This window comes from Ptychodera flava, chromosome 9 (genome assembly GCF_041260155.1).
Source record: "Ptychodera flava strain L36383 chromosome 9, AS_Pfla_20210202, whole genome shotgun sequence".
Taxonomy (NCBI): domain Eukaryota; kingdom Metazoa; phylum Hemichordata; class Enteropneusta; family Ptychoderidae; genus Ptychodera; species Ptychodera flava.
In genome coordinates this window covers 41,104,720-41,117,814 of record NC_091936.1, presented here as the reverse complement: position 1 = coordinate 41,117,814, position 13,095 = coordinate 41,104,720, and the positions used below count along the sequence as shown (strand labels likewise).

Sequence of the window (13,095 nt, the reverse complement as noted above, 5' to 3'; positions counted from 1 at the left end):
TGACCAGTTTTAATCACCGGAAACGCTCAGAGTTTGTGAATTTCGCTGATTTATGAAATCGGGCGGTGAAAAGCTTTCTTACCTTTCCATCTTGTCTGTGCAGCGGTGGACAACGGGCCCAAGCCGGACCAAAGCCCTGCAGAGCTCTACAGCCGCTCGGTTAAGCTAGCTCACATGTACAGTAATATCACGTACCGTTATTCTTTATTAAATAATCAAGTCATGTAGACATTCTACACATTGATGATTATGCAGTGCGTTCGCCGGGCCCGAGCCAGGCAGCCATAGCCATTCGTGTATAATGCCAGTCAACATGTAGGCCTATAGGCCTACACTAATATCACGTACAGTGATTCTTTTATTGAATAATCAAGTCGTATATAGACATTCTGCATATTAAATACGATTATTATCCCAGCAATGTGCCAAACGCCTGTGGCCCAAAGTGAATCATTTTCAACTTGAAAAATCACGTCCTGCTTCCATCGATATTGCGTCTGAGAGGAGAGAGATGACGTCCGCCGCCTCATTGCTTTCCGCAATGTATAGCTAAGGGTGACCCTTTTATTTTTTTTTGTTTCTCATGTCCAGAGGAATACTCGAGCAGGGCGTGCGGTCGAAATAAAAAAACAAGCACCAAAAACAACCTATTTGTTTCAGGTCAATGTTCTGTCCATTCAGTCTCTACAATTTTTAAGTACAAAAAACGTGTATTTGTTTCAGTTCGATGTTCTGTCCATTCACTGTCACTGTAATTTCTTGTCTTTCAGTTCAGTGTTCTGTACTCTCTCTCTCCTTCAGTCTGAGTCGTTGCTATCTCACAATTTGATGATGGTGGTGCTGTTGCTAGGATGATCGCCTCAGAGGCGGCGCAAATAAACACGGTGTTTTTATTTTAATGTCGGAGCTGAAATTTACGGTCGGTCGGGAGATGAGAAACACAAAAATAAAAAGAGTAACCCCGAAAAACGTGATGTCGTCCCTCTCAAAGAAGCTGAGTAGAGTACTCGGCCGTGTGGGGGCGTTCTTGGTCACCTCCAACCAAAAAACGTCCCTCCGAGCGCACGAAGTAGCCAAATTGGCAGAATTTTGACATTTATTCAGTTCTTTTCTCTTGAAATTCAAATGAATAACATTGAATCGCAGATTTAGCATTTAATTTAGATTTAAATTTATTCATTCTAGTTTTCCTGACAAAAACAGCAAAGTTGGATTCGTCGAACAAATAATTTGAAATGTGTGTGAAGTAACGCAATTTACGGCCATCAATCTCTTGTCGGCAGTCCAAAAACAACTTTATTTGTAAGAAATTTAGCATTTCAGGGGATCTTGGAGTTAGATTGTGGTGCCCTATGGAGGTGGTAAAATGATAATGAAACTTGATGTCGAGGAGGCTATACACTCGTATATCTATGCTTTGATTAGGTAGTATGTCTGTTGAAAACTTCTGGTGCCGCCAACTAAGCTGTTTGTTCAAAAAGGTGTTCGTGCGCAATTTTTCAGCGGGCGGGCAAATTTCAAAACTAATCAGCGGGCGGGGATAAAAAGTCTGTATTTACTGTGGGCGGGGAAGAAATTTCATTTTTCAGTGGGCGGGGAGAGAATTTTTGACTGTGGGTAACGGGAAATACGGAGAGGGAGGGGAAAGTCGTGCTTGATAGAACTTGTGGGGAGATATAAGCGCCTAAACTAAGAGGCGCGCAATGTTCTAAGGTATAGTACTAGCTGCTTTCAAGGTTTTGCGCTGTCTTTGATTGCCTATATACAGGACATTACGTGGGCAATGGGGAAAATCAGTAGTGGGGAGAGAGCAGTGGGGAGCTTGAATTGTTGTTGGGAGTGGGGAGCGGGCAGACCATGGATACTGGATGGCAGTGTGCGTCAAAATTCAGTGGGAGGGCATTTTTCCCGTGTATGCTAGTGGGAGGGCAGTTATGAACAGCTCTACTTTCCCCTCCAAATTTTAGGTCAAGGTCAAAAAAAAGTAAAATCGTTATATCAGCTTTCAAAACATGTTTTGTGATGATTTTGCGAAACTGATGAAGTCTACCAGTTGGCGGCACCTGAAACTTTTGGTGGTCAAAAATTCAGTGGCAAGTGAATGGAAAGCCCGAGGTCACATGACCACTGCTACTTATCTCTGCTCTTCATAACTTGGGTTAGGGTTTGCCTCAGCTAAATGAAATATGATTTAAGTTTGTTGAAACACATGGTTGCAGAGCGTGACCGGTAGCTGATATCCCAGATAATAAATCGCTTTTACTAGATTCTTTTTTTATTCACAGACTTGGACAAAGTCTGACGTACATTTTATGTGTGCATATATTTTGTACAAAGAGTTTGAAAACTTAAGTGGAAATCTGTGCTCAAGTACACCGGCATTTGTTGAAGTAGTTTGGAAGACTGAGCTTTATCCGTGTTTTTCTGATCCTCGACAAACATTTGCAACGATCATCATATAATATTGTTTTTTGGGAAATGTGAAAAATATGAAGATCCAAAACTAATTATCCCAAATTGGTTCCGATTGTGTTTATAATGCCTGTTGGTCAACATAAACTCGCTTGCAGCCGTGAGAAGTGTTCAAGTCAAAAAGGAAATGAAAGTCGCCGTCAAAAAAACGTTCTTACTGCAGAGTGTTGGATATTTTACAAATTCACAATGTTCAAGAATTTTTAGGGAAAAAAATGAATATGGTCACAGAGAGGTGGCAAGATGAAGAACCCTCAAAAGGCATATCCTTCTTCACTTTTAATCTAATCAATCATTTTGTATTTATGAATCTTCATATATGATTTTGAAGAATTTTTAGAGTGGCATGCACCATATCATGTAGGTTACAGAGTTGTCAAGGCTGATGGGAGAGTTCCTTACAGGTTCTTAGAATGCAAGATTCACAAAAATGTACAATATCCAAACATAAGTGTACCAGGATACTAAGTAAGCTTTCCATTGATTGGTCACTTTGGGAAATGTATGCAGGATGCCCAAAGGTAAATGGGCCAAAAGGGTAATGCTATGGCAACCACTTTAGTGTGCCGGGATGCTAAAGTAAGCTTTCCATTGATTGGTCATTTTGGGAAAAGTATGCAGGATGCCCAAAGGTAAATGAGCCAAAAGGGTAATGCTATGGCAACCACTTTTGTGTGATTCAGCAATCATTGATTTTTTTGAAAGAACCATGCTGTATCAGCAGCATCATCGTCAAGCCCTCTAATCTGCTATGTCTAAATCTCAAAATCAATGCAAGGATGAAGATGGAAACAGAAATTACTGTATAATCTTTCCTTTATTCATTTTCTATTTTAAATAATTTTTTACATCCGTCGATATTTACAGAACAACAGTTTTACATCTCACAAAAATATACTTTCTAGCCAATGTCTTTGAAGTGCGCGCAGGTTTACACCATTAAGTAAACAAAAGGTTTGGAACCATATAGGTGTATAAAAGTTCAAAGGTGAAATTAACAAAATTAATTAATAAGACAATTTTTGCATTGAAAAGTTATCGAATAAACTTAATATTAAACAGAACTATGGGATAAGCCTCTACAAATGTTAAATTGGCACTGGATTTCTTTGAAAAATATTAAATTTCATTTGAAAATTAACACTGCACTGCCCTAGGTGGAAAGTACACATCCCTTCACTGTGATGTCGTAAACTGCTTAACCTGTGAAAAGGTCATTCTTGAAATCACTATAGCTACAAGAATATGCTAGAATTATCTTCTAAACTTTAAAACTGTTGCACTATTGGAATGATGTTCTGAATAATAACCAAGTATCCATTAAAAATATAATGATGGGGTATATGAAAGTAAAGCTCTTTTCTGTTTCAGTGCTAAAATGAAACAATAAAATGATTTTGACCTCTGCGATATCTGGTTGTGTGGTACGTGGTGCTTTTAGTGGTAACCACTCTCTACGTATAACTGATCAAAATCACAAATCTAAATACAGGGTATAATATATATTCACGTCATACCAGCAAATTTTGGTACCTCCATATTGCTTTGTGCAGTAAAGTTGGACCTTTGCACTGCAGAACAGGGTGACAAGGATATGAAGACTTATCCAACTGATGTTATAAATTTCTTTCTGACACATGTTGCACAGAAATTGACATTTACTCTGACCTATAATATGATGATATAAAAATTAAAAAAAACTACTTAATAATGAGTGATAAGAATTATAAAAGAGAATATCTGAACAATCTATCAGGTGGTGATTTTGTTCACAAAATATACATAAACGTTGATAATTACAATGTTTCTGGGAAATATATAACAGCAAGACAAACAAAACACAGATGGACTATCATACTATAAATCACAGACATAAAAGATAAACTATTGGATAGAAAATATCAACAATGCTATTTCTCAAAAATTTACAGTTCAGCTAAAACTCTAATACTTACATCAAGAAATTATAAAAAATATGATACAAGTGTTGATATGGTAACAGACAGATATAAATCTACCGAATTCTTGCTAAATACACAGTTTTGAACTTTATTTGACCCCATATTTGTTCAGTTGTTAAGCAAACGGGAAGAATAGTTGTTGGGTCTAGATTCAACTTACATCATACAATGTTGCATGTAAATTTATCCCCAACACCACACACTGAACAACTGTAAAATTTGAAGGCATATTTGCTTCATCAAACTTTGTCATTATATGGCAATACTGCCCTCTGTTTAGAAAAAGGAATTACATCTACAACTCATTGTTGAAATTATGATGTCATTCACAAGTTTATAAGGCAATTTGCAAATGACACATTGTAGACTAGTATTACAAAGTCTCCAAGAGATATTCATGAATTCAATAATAAATGGGATTAGAAATAGGATAAAACTATCTCATACAGAAAATGTACTCACATCAACAGATTGTTAATTGCAGCATTTACAGTAGATTACAAGAAGATGACCCTGAGAAACCCAACAAAAGAAACTTATATATCATCCTCATCAAAAAAGTCTTCAATTTAGAAAACTGTTCCTGTTTTCATTGAAACAACATGTCATTTTTGTAGCCATTGAGCAGCCCATTAAAAATTAAATGTCCTTTTTTTCTCCAAAGATAAAGTTCAACTTTCTCTTTGGCACTATTAATTGAACATTTCACAACATGTCTAAATCTCTATGTTGTGCAAAATATCATGTTACTAGACTTACTATGTGGTCCTACCATCCCCAAATCATGTACCCAGTTGACCAAGAAATGTTGTAAAATGGTTTCATGATCATTATACAAACATGAAGGTTTACGTAATGTAGATTTTACTCAAAGGTTGATGTGAACATTTTTCTGAACAAAACTTCCTGTGGATTCATTAATTGGCTAATATCACCTGCACCTCTAGCATTGTATCCTACATGTGCCATGTGTTTGATCTCCAATAACAGTAAAATCAAAGAAAGGACTACAATTAAGTCCTAATTTAAGATCAGATATGCAGGTACTTCATTCACAATTAAAAATTTGACATCATCAACAAAGAATATAAACATCTCTATCAAATGCAGACATCACAACTCATGCATATGGAAAAGCTGACTACCTTATTTGGCAAATTAGAGAAAAAAAAGAAGTTACTCTAAGTATACTATGGAACATGACAGAGGTTTAAAAAACATTTATGCAAATACCATACACAGTATATATATGATAAAGTCCAACCATATCATTCTATGGCACTTTTCTTAGTACTGCATAGTGAGGAAACAGTCAGTTTCTCTCCTCTGCAACCTATTCTTACAACACATTCTCTTAAAGCAATGAATCCTGAAGTCCAAAAAACAGCCCTAGTTAATTTTAAGCAGGAAACTTGAAAGGTACAACACTTTTATATCAGTGTCCATCTCAAATTATGAGAAACTTAGTAATATATCGTAGTGTGCAAATAGCAAAATTCTGAAATCACCTTTCTGGTATAAAAATCTAGTCTAAATTGTAACTTAAAGTTATGTCTCTAGTCTAAATTGTAACTCAAAGTTATGTCTCCAGTCTAAATTGTAACTTAAAGTTATGTCAGAAAATACTATTACACAGTATTATTTTCTTATTTCAGAGTTTGATTTCACTGTGGAAAGAATGGAGTGTTGAGTTCAAGTTGATTGAAGAGGATAAAATTCCTTGAAGAGTTCTCCGTCTCCCTTCTTCTTATCCAGCCACTTCATCGCTGGGAAAGTGGTTCTATGCCCTGTTGACTGGTTAACAATCTCTATCCTCTCTGGCAACCATCCAGCATTGAATCCAGCGTTGTCATGTTCTATCCGTACTTTTGTGAGCTCTCCGAGATCTAGCACCTCGATTTGGAATTTGTCGGTTTGATTTCTCTCAAACAAGTCACGGAAACGCTGCGTCAGCGGTCTCTTTCCGGTATCTCCGTTGGTACCATAGATTGTGATGAAGACATTGGCATCAGTTCCGGCACCTTTCTCATCTGCCGTCACTACAATTATTTCATATTTCACAGGAGCAAGTTCTGCAAAGATAATACAAGTCATGAAATTAGTCTAAGCATATTCATGAATACATTTGCGCAAAACGCCACTCATAAACTTTTATTATCAAAATGATACTGTGTGTACAATAATACAAATATATCACTGACAGTAATCACAGTGATTAGCTACACTGTTAAGAAAACACAGAAAACATAAAGTTCAATATATGAAAATTCTACATTTACCACTTTCACTATGAAAATTTTTTTTTTTTTTCAATGTTTATATTTTCATATTTTCATACATCCACAGCCAAACCACAGGTAGATTGTGAAATGTTCACATGGGTTTGTCCCTTACAAAGACAGGCCATGGGATTACCATGGAATCAAGACTGTTCAATTGGCTTGCAACGGGATTTGTATACAACGATGAAACACATATGAGATACAATATAAGACTCAATGTAATCTTCAAAATTACCACTGAAATGGCATACATTTCAAAGGGAGTCTCACAGAATTCCAGTGGAACTCTGTTTGATGGGACTCTGATGTAAGGTTTCTTGAGGGAACATAGCAAAACCAGGAACTTACTTCTGATGGCTTCAGTCCTTCCCTGTTCTTTCTTTGTACATTCCAGCCTCTTGGCACCTTTCTTTCCCATCGGAATCCAACTCTTGCATGGGAAGACAAACCTGGGGTTGAACAGAAATTTTTAAAACACTGTACAATGCAGTCCATGGGCTATTGTTTAAAAACAAAATGCAATGAGAGCATTTAAACTGATCCATCAATATGCAATGCTTGAAAACCCATGTTTTCAAAGAGATAGGTATGAGTTATACTGATTAGAAATCTAACCGAAAATACAAAATTGTATTGTTTTATGAGATAAGTACCAGCTCATGCCCATGTCAAAAATGTGCTCCTGTTCCTTTCATTGTCTGGAAATTATATTTGAGGGAATTCTGCCTCTCCCCTCATTATGGTACCTGCAGGAATAATCTTGACTCATCTGACAAGTATTTGAAGTCCATTTGTCGAAGAATTGAAAAGGTGGTAGAATTCAAGGCTACACTCAGCTGCAAGACATCAAAGCATTAGGGCAAAACCATTCTGTAGGAGGGATGGAATTCTGATGGAAGATGGGAACTTACTTGTCACCAGTGTTGGAATTCTGTATTGCAACTTCATAGCAATACCATTCAACTTCACGGCCACTCCCCCTGGCAGCAAGGTCGTCCCTCTCCTTATGTCCTAGCAAGATTGTCTCAATATCTCCAACATTTCTGGTTGTGTAGCGGAACTCATCTGTATCACCCCTGTGAAGTAGAATAAAACAAGAGTTACAGTATATCAGGAACAGAGATAACAAATTTAATCCTAAAAGAAAGTATGGGAATGATTTTGGACTTTGAATTTCATCAAGACTCTAAATTTCAAATCCTTTCTGAAATAGAAGAGCCCCTTTTTAAAATTAAGGATGGCATTATAACCAAATCATTCACACAGAAGACTGGCATACTAAACAAAGGAAAAAATTGCAGACTTACTTTCTGAGAATCTTGTTTCTGGCTGAGTTTTCCATTATGAATTCCCTGGAAGTGCGTTTATCACCTTCCATGACCAGCCAGGCATTGTGTTGTGTTCCAGCATCTCTCTTGTCCCCAGTTAAGACTGTGATGATGTACGCTGCATACAAAAATCAAACTCAAGACATGATTTTAACTTACTTACAAACCAAAACTTCTTTTCATCAATCTGCATGTACCAATTATAACTTGTCATAGTATTATCTGAGCACATGCTTAGTTGCATCTCCCATAATTCTCAGTAAACAATTCTGAAAATGACAATTTAACACTGAAAATTTCTTCAAATCAATAAATTACTTTCACCTGACAAATTATGATGATATTTTTCACGTGACCATTTTCCAGTTTTTCTTTTCTTATTTTGTAAGGGATATCACTATCAATGCTCTTTGCTGTTTTGGGACTCAGTAACAAAATGAAGGTCAATATCTGGTAACCATGACAATGTCTTCCCATAGTACTCACTCATTTTCTCATCTTCTCTTCCTGGAGTAGCTGGACCACTACAAGTCAACTCCCGGACAATCTGTTTGTCATCTTCACTCTTTGACAGCCAACGATCACACCGGAACATGTAGTTTGTTTTTGTTGTCTCGTCGATGACTTCGATATGTTCAAGATGCCAGGCAGCTCCCCAACCTACACAATAAAGATTTCATGATTATCTAAGTTTAACATTGTCTTTTGAAACAAAAAATGTTGCTCTAAGGAAAGAGCTTTGAAATTCAAATAAAGTTTAAAGTTGTTTTTGAGTTGATACATATCAACTCACTACCATGGTTGGTTTGGAAGTATCAAAATTAATTGACACAGCTCAATACGTTGTTGTTATTGCCAAAAATGACTAGAGGCAGTATTGGAACTAATCATGATGGGAGTAGCTGATACCTGCATATAAGGGGAGAGAATACGTCAACATATGAGCTGTATTTTTATCTCAAGAAATAAGTTTGACACTGTATATGAGTACAAAACTTGAAAGAATGTTACAACCATAGTCAATTCTGCAACAACTTCGAAAACTAATTGTTGCAATCTGAAAATATTTTTTAATGATTTCTATTCAATTTGACATGACAATGAACATAATATCAATATGAATTTCACATAGCAGAATGAGTCACTTGCATATTTAATATGCTAGGTCAAAGGTTAAATATTCACCTTTGTTATCATGCCAGACCCTACACTTCGTCAGCGCACCAAGGCTTAACATGGAGTAGGAAAATACGTCAGTCTGGTTGTTCTCAAACTTGTTCTTGTGAGTCTGGGACTCTTTGAGTTCAAGCTGCCCTGAGTCACCATTTTCTCCAAAAAGGATAAGGAAGACGTTGGCATCAGTTCCGGCACCACGGACATTGCTGGTCTTGACATTGATGGTGTATTTGGTGTCTGAATATGAAAGGGAAGCAAAAACAATTGTTAGTTACTTATTATGTGTATTTTGGGAGAAGCGTAAATCTGATATCAGGAATTCATCTATCCAGATCTTCAATCGTTAGAAAATATGAGGAGTATTCCTCATGAGTTACAATCAGTAGTAAGTTTTTTTCTCAAAAGAGTACCATTGCTTGATTTCATTGTACTAATATTACAATCTTGATATAAACATTGAAAATATAAAAATTCATGAACGCTTCGATCATGACTTTACCAAACTTTTGTCAGTGGGAAGCACAATATCTTGGAAGCGTTGAAAAACTTTGTCTGACAAGATGACAGTATTTAAAGTCTGGATTTGAGATCAGGAATTCTTTTCAGATCTTCAATTGTTACAAAATATGAGTAAATACCTAATGTGTTGATACAAAACGGAGTTCCTCAAAGGAGCGCCATTGTCTGATTTTGTTGTACTAATGTCACAATATTTCCTCACTCCTTATGGAATACAAACAGCACAAGAACATAAAAATACCGTCAATGACGCTGTACCTTCTCTAATGTGTGGCCAGGTCAGGTAATTGGTTGTTGGCATGGAGTTGTTGGTAAATAGTTGATGATGTAGGGGCATGAGGTGGGATATGGACCCAAAGAACCCAAAAGATGATTAAATACATCAATCAAAAAAATTCTAAGCTACAGTATAAACTGCCTAAAGATAGATACTTCAATGTGGAAAAAAGTTAAACAATTCAGAAATAAGAATTAACAGTCCAAAATAGTAATGACGCACTTCCTTACTGACCTGAGTGCATGTGAAATACACAACCTGGCATCTGTAAATTAAATGTATACCAAGTGATCATTTCCAGTCACTTTTAACTGTTTTTAATGGATTTTCCAAAGAGTCCTGTGGAAATGATGAAAAACGCCTATCTGGTCTTGTGTTTACCTCTCATGGCTGATAATTGTCATAGTATTGAAAAAAATTGAAAGTGAAGAAATTACTGTTTTTAATAGGCATATTTTCCTTGAAATACATGACCGTGTAAAGAATATATGCTAAAAGTGTTTAAGAGTAAATTTCTTTTCAAAAAATAATTTAATTTGTGACCAAAGGATTTTTATTCTTTGAGTTTACAAATTCAAACATTGCAATTTGTTCAATCATCTTGTGCAGTGCAAAATTTATAAAATGACTGAAAAACAAAAAAAATTGGCAGAATTACAGTCTTTGTGATGTAAAATTATGGGTTGACATCACGATAACTGTTAATCTGTTTGAAGTACTAATATACTATAATTTAAAAAAGAAAAATTCATGCAGAAACGGTAAAATATATTGTCAGCAATGTAGTGTTAATTTTGACTTTACATCAAAATATGCCTTTGCTGGATACCAAATATATAGGGCGAAATATCAGCCATGTTCAGCAAAATCCACACAACAGCATCGATCCTTTTCTAATTTGATTTGATTTGCTTATGTTATCCTTGTATGACAGTCAGTACAATATGGAACTTGAACACAACACAGTGAATAAGTATGCTGTAAATGAAATGGTGTGGCTGCATCCACATGCAGCAATAGGAGTGCCTTTGTCTCTCACCCTCATTTCCAACCTGTCCCATCCCTGAAAAAATAGTTTGGTCTTATATTTATAATGTTAATAATTTCTGTATTTGTTAAAATGTGCGCATCTCAAAAACTTTTGATCATAAACATTTTCATTGTTTTTTATAGCTGACCAATCAGTTAACCTGTTTATTTTGAATATTTGTGCATTTTTCCTCAGTATTTGACATTTTCTGAATACCTTCTTATTCAGTTTGTCATTTTCTAAAAGTTTAAATGCTCCATTGTGTGGTCAAGCTTTCCACAAGCATCAAATGTGGTACTTCATATAGGAGGGTCTGCCTCTAGAGGGCGGGCATCATGAACACTCCTGTGTTTGTTGGTTAATTCCTCCACGTAAACTTCTGATTGTACTGTAAACATTGAACATGGCCGACGTCCGATTTTCCTGTCTAAAACTTTCACTCATTTTCGTTCATATGACTCTGAAACTCCAGGAAACGATTGGGAAGAAAGGGTTATCTTGAAATATTGAGGTACTCGCCGATATTTTGCAAAATTAAATGAGAAAAAAATGCAAGGAAAATGCCGACAGGCTTACACAATGACAGTTTTCAGACTCGGAGGCATATGATCATCTCTGCAGATTATGCAACAGGCCCAGATCACGTGAGGCCATGAGGGGATATCCACGCAACTCAGTACCAAACACTAGCGCTCACAGAGTGAGCAAACACAAAGTGAGTACCCCTAACGTCAGCTCAGTAGTCTGTAATAGATTGTAGTCAACTAAGAAACCTTGGAGAAAGGCTTAACACTGTGGCTATGCCGCTAAGTCCCTTTTGATTTTTGTCATAGCTCAAAATCGTTCTCCCACACCTCAACCTGAGCCATGAACACCCCCACCAGTTTATGATATGACCCATCACAATGGCATGACGTCAACGGATCTTGACAGACGGAAGTCTTGACAGACGGAAGTTCTTGACAGCAGCATATTGGTTTTCAACTCTAATACCTTCTCTGTCTATAAATAGACACGAGAAGGTAAAAACACTTGCAGAACTATCTGCTGAAAAAGTTCAACATAATCCCTGAATCTCAACTCACTTTTGATTGTAGTTTCTCCTCTGACCATCGCTGGAATGTCTCGTGTTAATTTACCATCCCCTTGAGTCTTTGAAAACCACTGATCGCACTTGAACGCCGTCATGTCCCCTGTCTCCATATTCCTCATGAAAATCTGAGAGAAATCACAGAGTTAAGCATCACATGTAATTAGCATAAACTACCCATGAACCAACTCAAAGAGGCTTTAGGGGACCTTCTGGTCATCAACAAGAGATTTGACTCCAGTTACTAAACATAATTGTAGGGGTCCATGTAGCAATCATGGCAAGTACAATTCTACATTATTCAACAATCTGGATGACGCTTTTAATAAGTGAATGTGATAAAATGGTAAAACACTTTGGGTCATTTTGAAGGGTTATTCCAGTTCATTTAAATACTCAAAGTTACCTTCCCTTCCACATACTAGCCCACCTGCTGAATACTGTACATCTTACGGTAGGTGAACTAAATGCAAAAATCTATGGAAAGTTGGCAGAATAAACTATGCAGCAACGTTCGTGATTAAAGGTATACTGTCAACTGTTCCAATTTTGCCACACTTACCATGGAAAGAGAAAATCTAACCAATCATAGATTTTAAGTGGGTGGCCGCTTTATAAAAAACTGCGCCCTCACATGGGCATTTTGAATACCCTTTGACCATATATGGGCATATTTAGATTACAGGTGACTGTATACCTTTAACTGACTTTGGTACAAAGATTGTCTTCTTTCTAAATTACAGCTTTGTATGAATGTTTTGAGATTAGTAATTCCGTTGTCAAATCATTCAAATATTCTCAACACTACAAAGTTTTAATTTTCAAGTAACCTCATGTTGACTATTTTGCTATTGTGTACAAGATATTGTATTTTCTAAATTACCATTTGATAAAACCAATAAGTGAACTGATCACTTCCAGACTTTGCATCCAAGTTTGTGCATTTTCAACACGGAATAA

At 36.4% G+C, this 13,095-nt stretch overlaps 1 protein-coding gene across 2 annotated transcripts in view; it reads right to left on the bottom strand.

Annotated features, from left to right (window-relative positions):
• Positions 1-5,983: 5,983 nt before the first annotated feature.
• The window catches only part of LOC139141007 (lipoxygenase homology domain-containing protein 1-like), a 59,255-nt gene continuing 52,143 nt past the window's right edge, over positions 5,984-13,095 (bottom strand). For both annotated transcript variants that reach the window (XM_070710556.1, XM_070710557.1), the window contains 7 exons: positions 12,131-12,263; positions 9,229-9,456; positions 8,530-8,703; positions 8,023-8,161; positions 7,627-7,791; positions 7,064-7,164; positions 5,984-6,505 (listed from right to left, as the gene is read on the bottom strand). In XM_070710556.1, coding sequence (XP_070566657.1) covers positions 6,126-6,505; positions 7,064-7,164; positions 7,627-7,791; positions 8,023-8,161; positions 8,530-8,703; positions 9,229-9,456; positions 12,131-12,263 — 1,320 coding nt within the window. In that variant the 3' untranslated portion in view covers positions 5,984-6,125. The remainder of the gene's footprint in view (positions 6,506-7,063; positions 7,165-7,626; positions 7,792-8,022; positions 8,162-8,529; positions 8,704-9,228; positions 9,457-12,130; positions 12,264-13,095) is intronic.